Below are 20,309 nucleotides of genomic sequence, written 5' to 3'. Positions count from 1 at the left end.
TGGGAGCTTAGTCAGTTAAGCATCTGCCTTCGGCTCAGGTCATGATCTCAGGGTCCTGGGATCGAGCCCTGCATCGGGCTCCCTGGGAGCCTGCTTCTTTCTCTGCCTGCCGCTCCCCCTGCTTGTGCTCTCTCTCTCTCTCTGTCAAATAAATAAACAAAATCTTTAAAAAGATTTTTATCCTAGACAATTTTCATCTCACATTTACCTTCTCTCTTTCTCATGTCTTCCTCTCCTTCTCTACCTCTGTCTCTCTATCACTCTGCTTCTCTCTTACACATATAGTTTTTGTGGTCTGTTTTCGTTTTACTCTTTTATTTTTTAGAAAGGGAGAGAGAGAGGGTGGGGGAGGGGCAGAGAGAGAGAAAGAGAGAGAGAGAGAGAGGGAATCTCAAGCAGACTCCAGGCCCAGTGCAGAGCCCGACAAGGGGCTTGATCTCACAACCCTGAGATCATGACCTGAGCTGAAATCAAGAGTCAGATGCTTAACCGACTGAGCCCCCCTGGTGTCCCGTATGTTTTTTTATCTATTCATATCTTTACCTTGTTTCCCCCAAATATTTGAGGCAGCTCCCAGAGGTGCATATACAACAGCAGACACTCATCCTGTGCTGTCTGTTCAGATACTGTTTTAAGAACTTTACATATAGTATCTCATTTAACTTAAGCATCAGTCACAACCCTATGAGGCAGTTGTTATTATTATTTCATGATTATCATCTCCATCTGACCGACAAGGAATCTGAAGCTCAAAAACTAAATAACTTGCCCAAGGGCATACAACCACTAAGTGGAAGAATCCAAGCAATCTGGTCCCAAAGTCTGTGACCTCAACCAGTTTCCTATGCTGCTTCTGAAAAATGAAATTAATGAGGAACTAGGGATGAATGGAAAATAAAGGGGCAGGATGAATGCACAGTCTTTTTTGCAGAGTTTGATATAGTCGGTAAACATGGCACATGTATTTGCCTCTGGCTCAAGCAGAGAGTGAACAGGAGAAGCCGCAAGATTCACAATCACCAAAATACGGAAGTAAACTAATTCTCAGAAAGGCCACACCTGAGTCTCGAAACACCTTCATGTCACCCTACATGCTCAGAAGCGTGCCGTTGTGATTTTTATTTCATTCATTCACTTTGTTTACACAGTCATTATTTCTTGGGTACCTTCTATCTGTTTGGCCCTGTGCTGGTTGCTTAGGATGGAAAGAATAAAACGTATCCCTGTCTTAAAGATCCCGGGGGCCTAGGGTCAAAGAACAGTGGTTCACAAATGTCTCGCTTGGGCTTTCCCCCACTTCCTCCCTGGGTGTGGAGTAAGAGAAGCGCACAGTGAGAGTCAGGAAGGGACTTGGAACCAGCTTCTCTTGGGAGGGGACATCTGAGGGAAGTCAGAAGACAAAGACTCTAGAAGGAAACAAGCAGCTGAGCTGATCGTTCCTGGTTACAGAAGCACCTTCATTCCTTGACAACACCTTTCTCTAGAATCTGTAATCTGAGCGTGTCCCTGGACAAACTGGACCCTGAGCTTGGGGAGGTTCCTTGGCTCTTTGGAGGCCATGTGGCTGTGGGGATAAAGGGCAGGGGGTGGTGGGAGAAGCAAAGCCAGCTGGTTTCCACAAAACTGTGAAATGTGTGTGTGTGTGTGTGTACACATATATGCATCTCATCACTAAGGGAATTTCTCCTGGCTGTCTGGTCAATGATCACTTTTTCCCCTCCTGCAAATAATCCCTAAAACCTTCAGAAACACTTTTAAAAATTAAAATTAAAATTTGTTCTTTCTCTTCTTTTCCCCATCCAGATTTATCTAATAAATAGAATGTAGGCAAAATTATTTGTTCTGGGGGCCATGGGTGCTGCCCAGGGACCATGGCCCCATCTTCTGCCCCCTGTGGCCATGAACCCCTGGGGACAGGGATGTCTCAAAATACAACACTTGGCCCTAAAGATAAGGACAAAAGTGGCTGGACCTTCAGCCGCTATTTCTAAGTGAAAATCGTATCAAGAGTATGAATGTTGGTTATGACTGTGTTCAGTCTTTTGAAATGAACCATGTCAGTTACATGACCCAAGATGCTGGCATCTGATGGATCTAATTTCTGATCAAAGTGTGGAACTCATCCTCACCTGCCAGGGGCATCTCTCCTGAAGCCATCATAGTAAAGGTCTTAGAGCAAGACAAGGTGGGAGAAGCGAGAGGATACAGAGTTTGAGGGCATAGACCTTGCATAGAGTTTGGAAGGTGGTGATAATAACGGGGGACAGAGAATAATTATTGAGCCACTCTTGTCATTTTTAATTTGCACTCATGGACCTCATGGTGCTATTTGTAGAAGATCTTGTAGAAGATCTCCAGATCTTCTGGACTGCTTTTGGTGAGAAAGAGGGAGAGTGAACTTGTTCAGAAGTCTCGATACAGCACTTGCATTATTTAGCAGGTTATAACATACTTAGCAGGGTTTGAAGGCTCTGTTGAGGAATGAGCAAGATTTCCCTCTGAGGACAGCCCTTCGCTGGCAGTGATGAAAGTAACTTTCCTAAAGGGTTTTGAAAAGCTGTCCAATCCTGAGTTTCCGAAGTGGAAGCTGCTTCTCACTTTTCTTTTCCTTCTTTTTCTCGACAGTCCCAGCAGAAGTGCATCGTGATCTTTGCCCTGGTATGCTGTTTTGCCATTCTCGTGGCATTGATATTTTCTGCCGTGGACATCATGGGAGAGGATGAGGATGGACTCTCAGAAAAAAATTGTCAAAATAAATGTCGGTAAGAGGTAACAAACAAAACTTCTCTTTTAGGGGGTGGGCAGAAAAGCAAAGAGAGCGCTAGACAGTAGGGAGAAAAATATCCTAAGTACATGAGATCATCCAACCTACCTGTTGGTTAAGCTGAGGCATGACTCTTACTTTTCAGACTGAGGGAATAAAAATGAGTAACGATTTCATTCAATGACCATTCTTTACAATTTGGGCATATCCTGTACAGGGGGCTGGTGGAGAGAGTGAAATTTTGTACAGAGACCCCTCTCTGTCGATGAGGTTTTGGTTTGTCCCATGACGAGCCTGGCAAAAATGAGTGCCCCAAATGAACAAGGGACACTGTGCTGGTTGTCACATCAAGTGGAAGTTAAAGAAGCACACATCTCAGGAAAAATTCCAACTTAAGATTCAGGATGAAATAGATCAGCGTGTCTATAAGAAGACACACACCTCCTCTGTCTCAATGTCGCACATAGTTTGTTATTAATCTAGAAATAGATTACATTAGATTTACGTATTATGTCTCTTCTGTTACCTTAAATAATGTCTCCTTGGGGATATTTCTAACTGGCAGGGCCATTGGGACATGGTTTTATCCCCATAAATCTCCTTCTCCAGCTCTTCCATGAGCTGCCCTTTTTTTTTTTAGGTCATGGGGAGGGTGTAAGCAAGCACCAAGGCAGGGGGCAGATAGATGAGAAGTCTATTTTTATTACATGTTGCGGCAAAGCTGAAGTCAACCACCATAGTTCTTATGAATTAGAGCTTACAATGAATTTTCACTGTAGTTTTTCCCTCTGGCAAGCTTTAGTCTAAGTGCCCCTCTTTTCCAGCTTAAGATCAACAACAACTTGGTAATGTGTCTGTGGGTTTTTATCTTGGAGACTTTGCCTTGAGGGTTGAATGCATGGCACAAAAAAATGTCTGGAAAAGACCACTGAAGTTTGTTTTTCAACCCATGGTACATTATAGTCTAGTTACCAGAGAACAGTATTAGACAAGGAACAAAGGATACAAGAGAGAAATTAGCATACATTTTAGATTTATTCTAACATGTTTGGAAGGGGTTCCTACATATATTTACTTCTTAGACTGAATTTGGGAGAATTTGTTGGGGTTATTAGTAGGCAATAGAACAATAGCAGATTGCCACCATCTTCCTCCAGAACACTCCTTCTGCATCAGAACTTTCCGAGATTCCTATGACACGACAGATAGAAGCATCCGTGGACAGGGGGCTGGTGACTCATCTTATTCCGTGGGTTGGCTCTGCCCCTTCTCACCTCACTTCGTGATGAGGTCTGCTGAGTACTTGAAATGGCAAACCCCAGCACCTAGGAAGCAGCTTTATAAAGGTCAAACTGTAACAACTTCTAAGATAAAATATGCAGGACCTTTTAAGACACATTAGCAGGTTATTTGTAGGTTTCAACAACCAAAAAGAGGGAATCTTAGAACTATTCCTATTTTCACTTGAGAGAAGCTATAATTTAATCCAATTTTGACTTTAAGTTCATACAGCTGGAATCTGGGTCTGCTTATTTCTCCACCTCAATCAATTGTTAAATCCCAGTGACTCAACACTGCTTCTCCCTCAAATCTGGAACACATTCTTCCAGTTACCCACCATCCCCCACTGCCTTTCCCCTGGGGAGTTGGCGTCACTGCTTGGTTGCTGGGCTCCCCCTCCACGCAGCCATGTGTTCTAGAACCTGCATCCCCTCCAATCTCCCTCTCTTTTGCAGCCTCTTCCCCTGTGCCCTGTGTGTGTCCTTTTGCATTCTCAGCCATGCCATAGGCACCGCCTGTCCTTCTGCCACCCCGACCTCATCCCGAAGACCTTTTGCTTTGTTTCCTCTCCCCGGCACATAGGACGAAGGTGGGGTGCTGGCCATTCCTCATGCCCCGTCCAGCCCCAGTCTCCAGTCAGACAGCCGCCTGCCCCACCATTGGCTCCCGATAGTTCTCATTTTAATTTGATGGAACTTTCTTGCATTGTCCACTCACACCATGTTATAGGCAACATCACCTGCTAGTTCCAGGACTCTTTCCCACCCTCTCTTGTCCCTGGCTGACAACCCCTGACCTTCAGTTCCATCCCCTGCCATCCTGCTTAGTAACTACAGTGTACTTCCCAACACCCTAGCCGACTGTTCTGACCACCTCTAGTCAATGAATTTAATGTCCATTGTACTATTGCACTTCCAAGGAAGCCTAATGCAGTGAACCGCCATAGACTTTGAAATCATCAAGATCTGGATTCAAATCTGCATTATACCACTTACTGACTGTAAATTTCGACAAGGTATTCATCATTTCATTCGATGCCTATTTACAGAGCGTGGCAGCACACAAGGATGAGCCACAGAGCAGTTAATAATGGGACAGTTGAGGCAACGGCAGGCCGTGGTCAGGAGCACACGGGCAGAGAGGACTTGGGGGGCGTAGCCTGTCAAGGGAAAAGGAGGGACCCCAGCCTTGGCCTCCACTCCCCCCTGATGGGTTATAAAGGCTATTTTAGTTTTGTTTCTATTGAAAGGGGTAGACTAAAAGAAATCTGTCTCACGGGGCTTTACTGGTAAATTGCATACCCCATAAGAACACAGCAGGAAACTCATAACAAGCAACAGGTAAATAAGAACCCTCTCCCCGTCCCTTCCAGAGTGTCCGAAATCCCTTTCTCTCTTCACAACCAACTTCCTGTTCCTCCCTCGTCCTCACGTATCCAGAATCTGCTTTATCCTGACTGTGCTCTTTGGTTCTGGGGTAGGATACGAAGACGACCGCAGAACAGAGACCGTTTGTTCAGGGCCGGCTCTGGCAAAGCAGGCAGCCACTATCACCTTTGGCAGAGCCTCAGGTAGAGGCCCCAGAGAGCTTTCTAGTGGAAGGGGGTGGGGGGAAGCCTTCAGGTGTGTCCTGACAGGGGCTGTTGGCAGGGGGAAGCTGGAGGCTGGGCAGCTTCTGGAATCGAGGCGTCCTCTGTCCTTGGTTAAGGGGTGCATGTTTGGCTTTCTCTGCTTGGTCCTGAGTTGGAAGTGGGAACAAAAATTAGGGAAGCTGGTAGTTCTTAATCAAGTCATGGCCATTTGGGGCAGAAGGTTACAGGGTTACAGAAGTTATTGTTTGGTGTCTTGGATGTTACTAGAAATAGCCTGCCTTATCACAGGCTGGCTTCCTGGGCTGGTTATTGTGGGTGGGAGGTTGGTGTCTTGGTCAGGTGGCCGCAGCTGTTGGGGCAGAGTCTAGTTTTTATAGACAGTCTGGCCAGTGTCCATTTGCGTATCTAATCTCCCAGTTTCCTGAACCTCTTCCTATAGCAGCCCCTTTTGTTTCATTTTCTTCTTCTCCGTCTGCTAGACCATGGCCAGTGTGTCCACGATGCTTGCTGCAGGATCCTAAAGTCTTCACTGGCCTCCCTGGATCTCTTGCCTCAACCACAGTGCCAGTTCTAAGGCTGGCTGACTCCTGCGTCCGCCCATCCTTGTCCTCAGGGCAGCCTCAGCCATGGTTCCAGTCCCTTAACAACCTGCAGAGACCCTGCCTGGGTACCCCCCAGGCATCCCCAAGGGATGCCCCTGGAGAGAGAGGAGGGGCGATGTGGCGATGTACCCACTGACTACGGTGGCGCTAATGCAGACGGGGGGACACCACCTCCTGCAGAAGCTTCCAGCAGCATGCCAGTCTCAACTTAGCCCCTCTGCACAAATCCCACCTCTTCTTCTCCTACCTCTTCCTCATCCTGGCACTGAGCTCTCCAGACTCTAGCCCAGAGCAGCACTAATGGGATCACATGATGCTTACCTTCCAAGTACAATTTACTTCCCTGTAAGAGTTTCCTCTTTATGCTTTTCTCCTTCTGGCATCATTATCATGAAGAGAGCTGCCTGCTCCCTGCAAACTTTGCTGAGATCTTGCTGCTTCATAATTATACTCCCTCTGTGTGTGTAGCTCTCCTCACTCCTGAAAGTTGGAAGAGTGCACAACATCCTAGTCGGTCAGTGCCTCCCCTTCTCCCTGTTTTGACAGCCTCTTCTCGTGATCTCGTCTGCGGCAGCCCTTCCTAAATCCAGCCACCCCTTGAACAATACGCGTTTGAACTGCGCGGGTCCACTGACAACGCACCTTTTTTTGATAAATATGGTACAGTTCTGTAAATGCATTTTCTCCTGATGACTTTCTTAATAACATTTTCTTTTTTCTGGCTTATTTTATTGTAAAGATACAGTAACTATTACATGGAACATACAACCGTTGATGTTCTCAGTAAGGCTTCTGCTCAACAGCAGCCTGTGAGTAGTCAAGTTTTTGGGGGTGGAGGTCAAAAGTGATATGTGGAATTTTGACTGCACAGGGTTCGGTGCCCCTAACCCCCACGTTGTTCAAGGGCATGTGTGCATTTCTTTAATTCATCTTAACTCTACTGAATAGCTGAGATGCCTTTCTAGCCTCTGATAGATTACTACTCGGAATCATATTGCCCACTCAATGTTTCCTGAACTTTTATGTCTGAAAAAAATGTATCTTCTCTGTGAAAATATCCTATTTGTATTTTTTCTGACATCATGTTTTATTTTCCCCTTTTTGTTATTTTGCTACTAAAATACTGTACCAATGGTAGGGTAGTGATGCTCTTGATTGTCGTAATTTTCCACATGAATCTGTGAATTAACAACTGCTCTTATCTTCCCAAGTGCCTTTTAACTGACCTTATTACACCAGGAGACCAGATCTTTGACCTCAGTAAATGACTTTGACCTATTTCTTTGCCTCCTTGTACCAAATATCAGGGTAGTTTCCATCATTTTCCCGTGTGTTTAATTTGCTGATTCAGTCTCTATAAATATCAACCTCCATGTCACTTGACTTACTGAAGGGGGTGAAGGGCAAATTTTCTAGTTTCGGCTGGAAAACTGCATCTCAGTGAGCACAGGGGCATCACTGCATAGTTAAGAGCGGCTTCACCTGCTGGTGGAGATCACATCCATCCTGTGGTGTGGCTATTTTATGATTCACTGGTGCCTCCAGTTATCATTTCCACTATTCTTGCGAGAGGTAAGGGCACTGTGTGGTTTCGCACACGTCACATCCCCAGGGACTTGTAGGGACACTGGAACGTCCAGGTGTCCTTCACCTGCGGAGCACCTGCTCACGTGTGCACGGGCTGCCCTTTCAAGTAAGGGAACAGGCCTCCATTTTGTATTTTGTATCTCTCTCAGCTCTCATCCATTGTTGTGGGTTGTTTCTTCCCCGTTTAGTAGAGCACCGTTACGCACTACTGGAAGAGGACTTCTTTTTAGCACACCTCAGTGACAAATGCCTGTAGGTCCAGTCCACACCCTGCCACTCCTGCATCTCAGGCCCAATGGCTATAAACAATATGGCAGCTCATTTCTGCGAACTATCATTAAACAAGCTACAGAAACATAAAATTTGGGGTGGGTCAGCATCATCTTCTAACCTTGTCGATGGACACTGATCTGTCACAGTAGTTAAGACAGCTGCTCCTGGACCTCCTCACACTTGTCCCTCATCCTCTTAAATCAGCCCCATGTCTGTGAGGCTCCCCTCCTGGTTGGGCTCACTCTTACTCACAGATTTGCATATCCATTTTAGCTTATTATGCCTCCTTGGCTTAAAGCTTGAGGGAATAGACCAACGAAGTCTACGTATATGATTCCCACTCTCCTGATCCCAGGGATTTTCTTTCATTCTAAAGTGGATAGACTTGAGTCTGCACAGAATGGGACCCATGACATATTTGAGCCTGGGCAACCAATGTATAAATTACTATAGTAGTCCTAGACCACCGCAGAAAGTATAGCGAGAGCCAGACTCACTTTGGAATATACCACCCCTTCACATGTACACTTCACATCTGCTTTCTAATTTTTCGATTTCTCTACTAAAAAGCTGACTTCTAGGGGCTCCTGGGTGGCTCAGTCAGTTAAGTGTCTAACTCTTGATTTCAGCTCAGGTCATGATTTCAGGGTCATGAGATCAAGCCCTGTGTTGGGCTGCTCGATGGGCATGGATCCTGCTTGGGATTCTCTCTTTCCCTCTCCCTCTGCCCCTACCTGTTCATGCTCACACACACACTCTCTCTCTCTAAAAAAAAAAAAAAAAATTTTTGACTTCTCTATATTTTTCATATAGTTTTTTAATGAATTTCTTCTTCTAATCCATTATTTTCTTATTTAAAATATTAAACAATATCTAGGGATGCCTGGGTGGCTCAATTGGTTAAGTCTGCCTTCGGCTCAGGTCATGATCCCAGGGTCCTGGGATTGAGTCCCGCATCGGACTCCCTGCTCAGCAGGGAGCCTGTAGCTCCCCCTGCTTATACTCTCTCTCTGTGTCAGATAAATAAATAAAATCTTTAAAAAATAAAATAATAAACAATATCTATAGTTATATCTATATTAATAACCCAGTTCAAGTGTAGGGCATCCATAATTTAGTTCACCGATACGTAACATTTCTAGAAAACAGCATTGAGAGACCTCTGTGCATTGACAATCACCTCCTAGTGTTTTGTTCTTTCTCTTTGAATATCATGACCTTAGAGCTATCTTCACAGACTCAACTTGCTCCAATGGACTTTAATCATTATTTTCCCTTTTAATGCTCAAATTGTCACTACTTGGCCAGTGGGAGCTGTCTTTTGTATTTTTTGACACTATTCCAGATATCTCTGAGAGCAGACTTGCTTTCTGGCAACAACAAGCTGTTCTGGCCTCGTGTTGAATTTTCTTGCTCTGGGGCAGGGTATTATCTACTCTCCAATGAACTCTGGTTCCTTTTCACGAGGAATTCTATTAAAAAACAGAATCTAAGTTCTAGGGTGTCATTAGATTGTCCCACAAGGGTGTTGGTGATAGATAAGATGACACCAGAGGAAAGGTTCTTTAAATTACCTTTATGATTGAACAGTGTCCCTCCTTCTTTGCCTCCTTTTCATGTTATGAACACAAGAATATGGACCATGGGGCCAAATTACCTGGGTTCGAGTCTGGCTTTACCATTTAGGAGATTTGCAATCTTGAGCAAGTTTCTTGATTTTACTGTACCACTGTTTTTTTTTGTCTGTACAATAAAGACAAGTCTTACCTGAAAGGTTTCTAGAAGGACTAAATATGTTAATGCTTTCATACGATAGCATCTGTCATATAATAAATGCTCAGTAAATGTTGGCTGTTGTTCTTTTTATGAAGGGGCATGAGTTCATGCAGGTGTTTACAGCCCCTTTAAAGTTTCATCATATTTTGCTCCAAAGTAAGGAAGACTTCATTATCCATTTTCCAATCTTTTCTTAAACTATAAGTTTTTCCCTTTATGTACATTAACTTTGATCTATTGTGCTTTATGTTGACAAACCCAACAATATTTTTAAATTAGAGTGTTGCTCCCAGATTTAGAAGGGTCCATTTGGTTTTTGACTTCAGTATTTGAGCACTTTTCTGACTGTCTAAAGAGGAAGAGAAACTTTAATCTACCCCTGCATCTGAAGGGAACACCAAAGAATTGAAAAAACCTAGAGCACTTGGTCCTACAAATAGATTTCCAATGTACCAACCCAACAAAGATGTTGAAAGGTAGAAGAAACTGGCAGAAACTGGCTCTAGAGCTTTTGTTTTACATCCTTCCCTGTTTGTCCATATGAACACAAAACAAACCTAGTTCCTTTATAATTTTCTTGATGTGCTCTTCCTTTTATAGCGCTGGTATCCATTTCTTACCGAATCTTTTTTTTTTTTTTAAGATTTATTTACTTATTTGAGACAGAGAGAGAAAGAGAGTATGTGCACAAGTGGGGGGAGGGGCAGTGGGAGAGGGATTGTCCCCAAGCAGACTCCCCGCTGAGTGGGGAGCCCGATGTGGTACTCAATCTGGCCACCCTGAGATCATGACCTGAACCAAAATCAAGAGTCAGATGCTCAACTGACTGAGCCACCAGGTGCCCCTTTCTTACTGGATCTTGTAGGATCTGAAGAAAAAGAGAAGATGGCGCTCTGTGTAGCCCACTCCGTTAGACAGAAGTGAGCATGTCACCCATTTCTGGTTGGTTCCATATTGCCTGCTTCCAGTTCTGCACTCCTCTCTCTTTCCTGCAGCCCTGGCCTGCCTTCTCCCGAGTCACTCATCAGAGGTTATTCCATGGGAAGATGGCATCCACCTGGTAGAACTCCTTCAGCCCTCTTTCCAGTTCAGACTGTGATTGTCTTCATTCATCCTTCCCACCTCCCATTTTTCCTCAGGAAGAGGTTTTCTCTTATACTCTCCAAACGAACCTCTCTGTCTCTGTGCATAGTCCTGTGGAAATAAATGAAGACCAATGAGCAAAGCAAAGGCTGTTTGTTCGGAGCTTGCGGTTAGCAAGAACGTCAGCCACTGTTGCTTCCATTTAGAGACTCAGAATCAGGCAGAGGAGTGGGGGAGCATTGTAGTGGGATGGGGAAGGCTTCAGGTGTGCCCTGAAGAGGAGGGGGAAGGGGAAGTGGAGGGGGGCTAACTCAAAGCAGGACATCCTATGGGATTGGGTGGGGGAGCATGCTTGACTCTCCCCAGTTGGTCTTAAATTGGAGGCAAAAAATTAGAGAAGCTGTCCTGTTATTAATCAAGTCCCACATCTTGGTTATAGAAGTTACTGTTTGGTGGTCTGGGTTGTTACTGGAGATAGTGTCCTGCCTTCCTGCTGGCATGACTTACAGCAGGCTGACTTCCCTGGCTGCTTGTCGTAGGTGAGAGATCAGCGTCTTGGCCAGGTTACTGCAGGTTGTGGGCAGAGTCTGAGGTTCTAGATACATGGTCTGGCCTTTGCGCATTTGTATATTCAGTCTCTCATACCCTTTGCACTGCCCGTTTCCTCAGTCAGGCAATACTTAATAGGGGTTATGCAAATCTTCTGTCTCTTCTCCCACTCTCCACTCTGGCAATTTCTAACCCATTCCTGTGATTTCACCTCTGCCACTTGTAAGTGATGCCCAAATCCCTAGCTCAGGCCATGGTTTCTTTCTTTTCTCATCTTTTCTCTTTGTGCATCCACTGGCCCAGCTCTTTCTACCAGTACAGCATTAGTGTAGAGCTCTGGAACTCTGCTTGGTCTTGGTTAGGCGCTCATTACATGTTGCTTTCTTTCTGCATTGAGCCTCTATGCATCATATCAGGGCAGCCACATTCTCCCGGGGACATGAGCAGGGGTACCCCACCTGCTTTGATTTCTCACTCCTTCGCCCACTTTCCAAAACTGAGACCATTTCATTTCTGTAATGGCAGCTTGGGCCTTCTATTGGTGTTACCAGCACTTCTGTCTCCATTGTCTCCTCGATGAGATCAAAAACCCCCTAAGAACTGGGGACCCCATCTGTTTTTCTCTTTGCATCTTAGTGGCTCACCCATGAGGACTAAACAGGTACTCTTTTCTAATGGACAATAATTTCTGTGTAAACACAAGTACAAAATACAGAAGTAATACTGTTCATTGAGATAGTATGTATTATCTAGATTAATTTATTATCCCTTCATGGTGGAATTCTCTTGGAGGAAATGACTAAGGATTATGAAAGGAGAGTTGGAAGTTTATACATTACATACCTAAAGACCCGTCACATGGAAATGAGTTAGAAGAAGAAACCTGGAGAATTGCTAAAATAAACAGAATAATATAACACATAATTTTTTTTCCAACTAGCATTGAATAAACAACTTTTTTAAATTATGTTCAGTTAGCCACTGTTTATGAAAAAACAACTTTTAGTAATAATTGGCAATGGAAGATAAATGATTTTAAATGAAGGAAAATAGAAGTCCTCAGATTTTTAAATACAGATAATTTTGTTCTTCTGAACTCTACTTTCAAATGAAATAGCACATAGTAACATCTTAGTTTCACCATTGAGTCAAATAAAAATGCAAGTTTCTTGAATCATGAGAGAACTGATAGCCCAACACCCTGAAAGTGCCATTTATATGCCTATACCTTAAAATCTCAAAGATTATTTTTAAAATAATCTTTTATCTTTAACATCTAATGTTTAAAGGAAGACACTTAAGAGAGTATGATACTTGCTGATGGTCTATAATTACCACTTGGGGAAGAAGCTGAGGCTAATTATTTCAAAATTTTAATTATAATGAAGCTTAATATATGATTAATGATGTTGACATTTCCTGTTGCCAGGTTTGTTCTCCAAGAAGATTATTTGAATGTGATATATATGTTTCAAGAAGTTCACTGAACCCTTGTAGGTACAGCCATATTTGATAATCATGAATAGCCTTGGGGACAGAAAACACAGCTGTCTTTCCCACAGGTAGCCATGGATAGCCCAACCCTTACCCAAGGGGAGAGAAACATTGGCCAAGGGAGTGAGGAGAAAAATAAAAAGAAAACCTAGGTAGAGATGCTTGGCAGATATTCATGTATTTTGCTTATAGACCTGTAATTGGAAAAACTTTGGAATCAGAACTTTTAATTAGAGAAGTTGCCAGAAAAATCTGTTCAAGAATTCACTGGAACTCAACTTCCAAAGTCATAGGAACTTTTGATATTTAGGACAGCTTGCAGATTGGGAATGCAGTGCTTAAGAATGGGGTCATGTTTTCAGAGGAAAAACCTAGAAGGGTGAGCCTGAAAGACATGGCTGCTAGCAGTATAAGGTTGTGCAGTGAAATTTTGAGTCCGAAGCTGGTTTTCAGATTTGACTCATGCTCGATATGGCAATGTGTCTGGAGCACTGAACTTAGGCTCCGAGGACTGGGGTCACCCCATTCCTGCCCCTTCCGCAGAGGTAGTCACCTTAATGAAGCTCCAGCATCTCATTTTAAAACTGACAACTCTCCTTCCGTGCTGTCATGAAGTAAGTCAGTGCTCGAGTGCAGGATGGCAAAGTGCCTTACTAAGTGAGCTGTTACATCATCCGCTTATTTTCTGAGTTACACTCACAGATACAGATAGCATCCTGGGCCAGAAATGTCATATATATATATATATATATATATGAACCACAGCCTTGTGAGTTTTTGCTTTTACTAAAACAGAAATTGTAGTATGTTGAAGGTATCTCAAGCCATGGGGAGGTTTTGGAGCCCTGGCCCTCGACTGGCAGTGGAGGTCAAGGTGCGGTGTCCATGTGACACCCACGCACACGCTTCGGGCTTGGCATCCCGGACACCTGGCGGGACGTCTCAGCTCAGCCACCTGCTGGGCCAGATAAAATGATGGTGGCGATAATAGTACATACCCCACAGAATTTTACACAAAATAAATGAATTAAAATGTGTAGCTTGTTTGACTAAAAGGGAGAGACTTGCACGGGTTGGAGATCTTGTCCCTTAAGTTTCATCTGCAAAGCTCATCAACTTAGATTTCCCTCAGTCAACGTTGCTTGTTTTATTGCACCTGTATTTCCAAGTTATTCCATTAGATCCTTGCCTCTTTAAATAACTGTTTATGCAATTGAAAATCTGATATATACAGATGACAAAAAAATATACAAATGCGGAGTCTTACAGTGAAATAATCTCCCATTGCAGACCCTGGATCTCCTTGCCCAGAGACAAACACAGCTAACACATATTTGTATATCCTTCCAGAAATATGATTTTATGTATGCGTGTGTGTATATATGTATAAATTTGTATATATATGTGTAAGTAGTGTGTATGTCTGTATATCTGTTCCCTTTTTTCTAACAAATGGCAGCATATAGACATGGTTTTGCATCTGAAACAACTTTTTTTCTGGACATCTTTACCTATTCAAATGCATAGATCTGGGGTTCCTGGCTGGCTCAGTCAGTAGAGTGTGCAGCCCTTGATCTTGGGGTTGTGAGTTCAAGCCTCACATTGGGTGTAGAGATTGCTGAAATAAGTAAATGTAAAGAAAAAGTAGATAGATTGATGGCTGCATAACACTCATTGTATAGATGTAATATAATTTGTCAGTCTTTTATTGATTTGAAGGACATTTATGGTCTTTGAGGGTTTTGTTGTTATTGGAACAGACAATGCCACAGTGAATACCCTTACATATATACCTTTAGGCATATGTAGGAGAATACTTGAAATTCCTAGAAATGGAATTGCTAGGTCAAAGGGTAAATGCACTTTAAATTCAGATAAATAGTACAGATTGTATTCCAGGGGGTCCTGTATCAGTAAGATGTTAATACTACTTGTTTTCTTCAATACTTGAAGAATACAATACTACTTGATTGTAGATGATCAAATCCTTTATCTTTGCCAGTTTGATAAAGGCAGAAAGTGGTATTTTATTGTTTTTTTTTTTAAGAAAATCATGAGTAAGGTTGAAAATCTTTAGCCATGTTTATGAACCAAATCTACTTCTTCATCTGTGACTTGGCTGTTCATGTCCTTTGTATAACAGAGTGGGAAAAGTACAGCTTGATAGAAGAACCAGTAAAACATAGCAAAATATCTGAGACCAGTACAATACTCGTCATAGTAAGAGTAATAGTAACACAATAAATGACATCACACACAGAAAATCTGTTTTATCAGAGAGGTATAATGAGATTTTTGAACGTTTCTTTTCTATCGATCTAGAAATATCAGGTTGTAGGAAATAGTCACAGGTAATTATTAATGTGTTTTACAGAACACTGAAAATGGATCATTTGTGCCTCTAGAAGGTGAACTTCCACTGTGATCTTTTTGCTTCAATAACTGTGACATTTCCTACATGAGATGAGCCTTGCTTGTCCCATATTATAAATGAAGTACTTTATGCTGAGCACTCTTAGAAATATTGTAGGCTGGGATATTTTGTTATCTAGCTTTTATGCAAATGCTTTCTTTGGGGGGGTTCCTTTTTATTATTTAAATTCAATTAATTAACATATAGTGTATTATTATTTTCAGAGATAGAGTTCAGTGATTCATCAGTTGCATAGAACACCCAGTGCTCAGTCCATCATGTGCCTTCCTTCATGCCCATCATCCAGTTACCCCATTGCCCCCACCCACCTTCCCTTCAGCAACCCTCAGTCTCTTTCCTGTGCTCAAGGGTCTCTTATGGTTTGTCTCCCTCTATGATTTCATCTTGTTTTATTCTTCCCAGGTCTGTTTTTTACTAACTAGAATCATGCTGTATGTATCGTTCTTTGATGTGCTTGTTGGAGATGTTCTCAGCCTAGCACACTCCTTTTATCCATTCTATATTCCACAGAAATAGTGTTACTGTTTGGGTTGCTTCATTCTGCTGTTATAATTATGCCCACTTTTGTGCACAAACTTGAGCACAGGGGCTGGAATTTGAGGGGAACAGAGTCAGTTTGAGCCCTTGGCAATCTGAGGTGAAGGCATGTTGACTTGGCATTGAGCAGGTGGTAGGCTGTGCATGCTGACTCAGGCAGGAGGGTGGCTGGACTGTGAATTTGGGACCCACAGGCCGATGGCATCATGTATGACAGGACGTGGCTGGTTTTGCTTTTAACTTTTGATTTTCTGGGAAACTCTATCTCTCCTTCTATTCTAAATGAAAGCCTTGATTTTTTTCCTTTTAGTAGTTGGAATTAATCATGCCACTCCCTTCGGGCCTGCAGAGTTTCTGCTGAAAAACCCACTGGTAACCATATGGGGTTTCCCTGGTATGTCACTGCTTTCCTTTCTCTTGCTGCTTTTAAAATTCTCTCTCTCTTTTTTTTTTTTAAGATTTTATTTATTTGACAGAGAGAGATAGCAAGAGCAGGAACACAAGCAGGCGGAGTGGAAGAGGGAGAAGCAGACTTCCTGCCGAGCAGGGAGCCTGATGTGGGACTTGATCCCAGGACCCTGGGATCATGACCTGAGCTGAAGGCAGATGCTTAACGACTGAGCCACCCAGGTGCCCCTAAAATTCTCTCTTTATCATTACTTTTGGCCATCTTATTTACTTTGTGTCTTGGTGCAGACCTCTTTGGGTTGGTTTTGTTGGAGGCCCTCTGTGCCTCCTGGATCTGGATTTCTCTTTCCTTCCCCAGATTCAGGAAGTTTTTAGATATTATTTCTTCAGCCAAATCTTCTGCCCCCTTTTCTTGATCTTCTCCTTCTGGGATCCTTGTCATAGGGCTGTTATTATGCTTGATGGTGTTGCTGAGTTCTCTGGGTCTATTCTCATTTTGCATATTTTTCCCCCTCTCATCTGCTCAGCTTGATTACTTTCCATTACTCTGTCCTCCAGGTGGCTGATCCATTCTTCTACTTCCTCTTGTCTGCTATTTATTCCAGGTAGTCTATTTTTATTTCCATTTAGTGAGTCCAATAGCTCTAACTGGTTCTTTTTTACATCTCCTATCTCTTGGTGGAGAGTCTCATGGAGGTTCTGCGCTCTTTTCTCAAGACCAATGAGTATCTTTATGAGCTTTACTTTAAATTCTCTATCAGACATATTACTTGTCTCTGTTTTGCCTAGGTCTCCTGCTCTGATTTTGTTCCACTCTTTCATTTGGGACGTATTCCTCAGTCTCTTTCATTCTGTCTATTGCTGTGTTTGTTGCTCTGTTAAGAAAGTCAGCTACCTCTCCCGCACTTGAAAGTAGTGGCTTTATGAAGAAGAGGTCCTGCAGCGCAACGTCTCCTTTTCACCAGAAAATGGTGCTTCAGGGGCTGTCTCCTATGTGTGTCGCTACAGGGGTGTACTTCCATTGTGGTGGAGCTGTGTTTGCCTTCAGTCCAGCCTACGATGGCTCTCTGCCTGTTGTGGGCAGAGTCTGGTGCCTGTGGTGTTAGTGGGCCACTCCGGGGCCGCCTTGGCCTTGAGTTGAGTCAGACCAGGTGTTTGCCAGAGATGAAATAACACCAAACCACAGGCACTCTCCCTGTGTTGTTCCCTGAGAAGCTTTTGTTGGTGGGTGGGGCCTGAAGTCAGACGAGCTTCCTGCCCCCAGCCCACTGCTGGGGTCACAGTCAGACTGGTGTGGGGTGATCTTCCCCTCTCCCTGGGGCAGGACTCACTTTGGAGTGGTGTTGGCCCTTGACTGGGCTGTGCACACACTGTCAGGCTTGTGGCACCGCATTGATGGGATCTTGACAAGAGTGGATCGGAGGGGGTGGATCTGCTTCGCTGTGGCCTCTTGTCTACGTTGGGCTGCAGAGAGTCTGTTCTGCCAGTTTTCAGGCTGCTTTCTGGGTTATCTCTGCTGGTGTGGGTGTTCTCTAGGCAGCCATGCGGCAAGAGGTGAGCCCGGGGTCGTCCTACTCTGCCATCTTCCCAGCAGCCTCCAATGCTTTCTTTTTTTTTTTAAGATTTTTATTTATTTATGTATTTATTTGAGAGAGAGTATGCTCAAGTGGGGGGAGGAGCAGAAGGAGAGAGTCAAGCAGACTCGGGGCTTGATCCCAGGACCCTGAGATCACAACCTGAGCAGAAATTAAGAGTCTGATGCTTAACCGACTGAGCCACCCAGGCGCCCCGAAAATGAGTAAAGTGATTATAGGCACTCTTCCTGTGTGCCTATAATATGCCAGCTATTCTGAAGGTTACCTAATGTTATCTCGCTGATTCTTACAATAAAGCAGATATTATTGTCCTTATTTTAAAGGTGAAATGATGGGTTCAGGTTATGAAAGAGTCACACTGAGTTCAAATTCAGAGCTGTCTGACTCTTTCCTTGTTTTGATGCTCTGAGGGCCAAGCCAGGGCTGCTGTGGTGAGGGCTGCCCACCAACGTGGGGGAGCAGTGCTGTGACATTGGTGTATGTTGTCCGTCAGCACGTGCCTCCACAGTAAGGACAACGAGCATCACCCACTGAGTTTCTGCAGCCCACATCCAACTCTCAGCCTCTGCATCCATTCTTGGCCCTTGTTTTTACCCAAAAGTTTGAGCACCTTCCATCACAAGGCTCAGCTGTTGATGCAGACCTCCCTTCATTTCTGGAACCTGCTGGGATGGGGTGGAAATGTTCAGGGTAAGATTCCAGCAGGCTAAGTATCTTGTGTCCCAGAAATGAGCCCCAGGAACATGTGGGTTCTGAGTCATTGCACCCCTCACAAAGCTTGCCCGCTTGAAGCTATGTCCCAGTGCACAGCTCTGGGCTTCTCTCTGGACCTCCCGCTGAGAAGCTTCCCCTAGCCAGACCCTGGTCCACTCCTGTCCTCTTCCTCCCAGAGACCCTGATTCTGAGGCCTCAGCATGCTTCCCCAGGACGCACCACAGACATCCCAGAGAAGCAGCACTTTTCAGGGAACACACTGCTGACTGTCGAAACTTCCCCACTGGTTTCACTCCTCAAAACAAAAACAAAAACAAAAACAAACAAACAAACAAAAAACTCTTTCTGAATTCTGCAAGGCTTTAAGGTATAAACCCTTGCAATGCATTTTTTAGCCCAAAATTTTTCTGAAGGCTTGGGTCAGGAGATTGTTTTTCTGCGCGAAATAGAGACTGGCTTTGCTTTGAACTGGAGGGAGTTGCTCTGTTTTGTTCTGCACAAAGTTCTGACACTCGTCAGATTGTGCCATGTCTGGACATCCTCTCCTTTCCCCATTTCCATCCTATGTTGTGGTCAGTCCAGAGGTCTTCCTGGGCCTTAAAAACACCACACTGTCCCAGGCCTGAGCCCACCTGCCTGTCGCTTCCTTTCCTGGGCACAACCTGCCTTTTGTCTCTTCCTCTCGGGTCTCCTTGAGGCCACCCTGCCTGAAGGAGGTCTTCCCTGGCCGCCAGGTCCCTGTGAGTTACCATGCCAGGTGCTGCTGTAGCACCCACAGCTGGCCGCCCTGAGTGTACTTGCAATCTACTGGTGAGCAGCAAGTATTCGTTTCCCACTCATTTAACCAATCTCCAGGGGAGGCTTATTTCACAAAATTAGTATCTTGAAATCACTGAAAATTCCCCTTAGATAAGTGAACTATAAGGACTTCTGTCTAATTCAGTCCATAGTGTTGAGCTGAGCCTTTATAAAGGGTTTGTGAGTTTAGTTTTGTATTTAAAAAAGGGGGGGTCGGTTAAGAGCCACAGCTAAGAGGGAGACTCCCCTCCTCCTCCTCGTTTGAACACAGGGTGTTCTAGAGTCCGGAAGGATTACACCAGATTCCGTATATTGAGTTTGGACTTTGGCTTAAGATAATTAATGGAAGTTGAGTCAATGGATGTTTTAAGAACCTAAGACACTCTCAACTTCTGTGTAAATCAGTCCAGCCTGGAGATATGACAGTAAAGGTTGATTATGTTGTTTCGTGTCTACTGTGTCCGTTTTCAGGTTCAGGCATTAATAATTACAGTCTTAGAGATCTCGGTTTTTATTCTGCCTTGGCAGTAAGGGGATATTAATAGGGCCCCTTTACAGGGTACTATTGTTTTGGCAATCCTATGACAGTTGAGTTAGGATAAGGCATCTCAAGTGTGTGCTTTATTATTTTTTTTTCCTGACTGCCCTTTTGGTCCCTATTACCAGTTTGGTAAAGAAAGGAGCGGTGACATTTGTCCTTTGTATATGTCATCACTAAATTTTCATTCCACATTTAGTCCCAGGGATGTCATGGGGTATCCATTTGGTTAGGCTGGTAACCCATGCCTTAATCACTACACATTTATGTATCTTCTCTTCTAGA

General features: G+C 43.9%; 1 protein-coding gene across 1 annotated transcript in view; it reads left to right on the top strand.

The window, feature by feature from the left end:
- Positions 1 to 20,309, top strand: part of PLD5 (phospholipase D family member 5) — a 409,631-nt gene that overhangs the window by 142,872 nt on the left and 246,450 nt on the right. Inside the window, exon 2 of the mRNA XM_035011037.1 lies at positions 2,626 to 2,762. Within this exon, the coding sequence (XP_034866928.1) occupies positions 2,626 to 2,762 (137 nt within the window). The remainder of the gene's footprint in view (positions 1 to 2,625; positions 2,763 to 20,309) is intronic.

Source organism: Mirounga leonina, unplaced genomic scaffold, assembly GCF_011800145.1.
Source record: "Mirounga leonina isolate KUSES-001 unplaced genomic scaffold, KU_Mleo_1.0 Mir_154, whole genome shotgun sequence".
NCBI classification, from domain to species: Eukaryota; Metazoa; Chordata; class Mammalia; order Carnivora; family Phocidae; genus Mirounga; species Mirounga leonina.
This window is presented reverse-complemented; position numbering and strand designations above follow the sequence as displayed.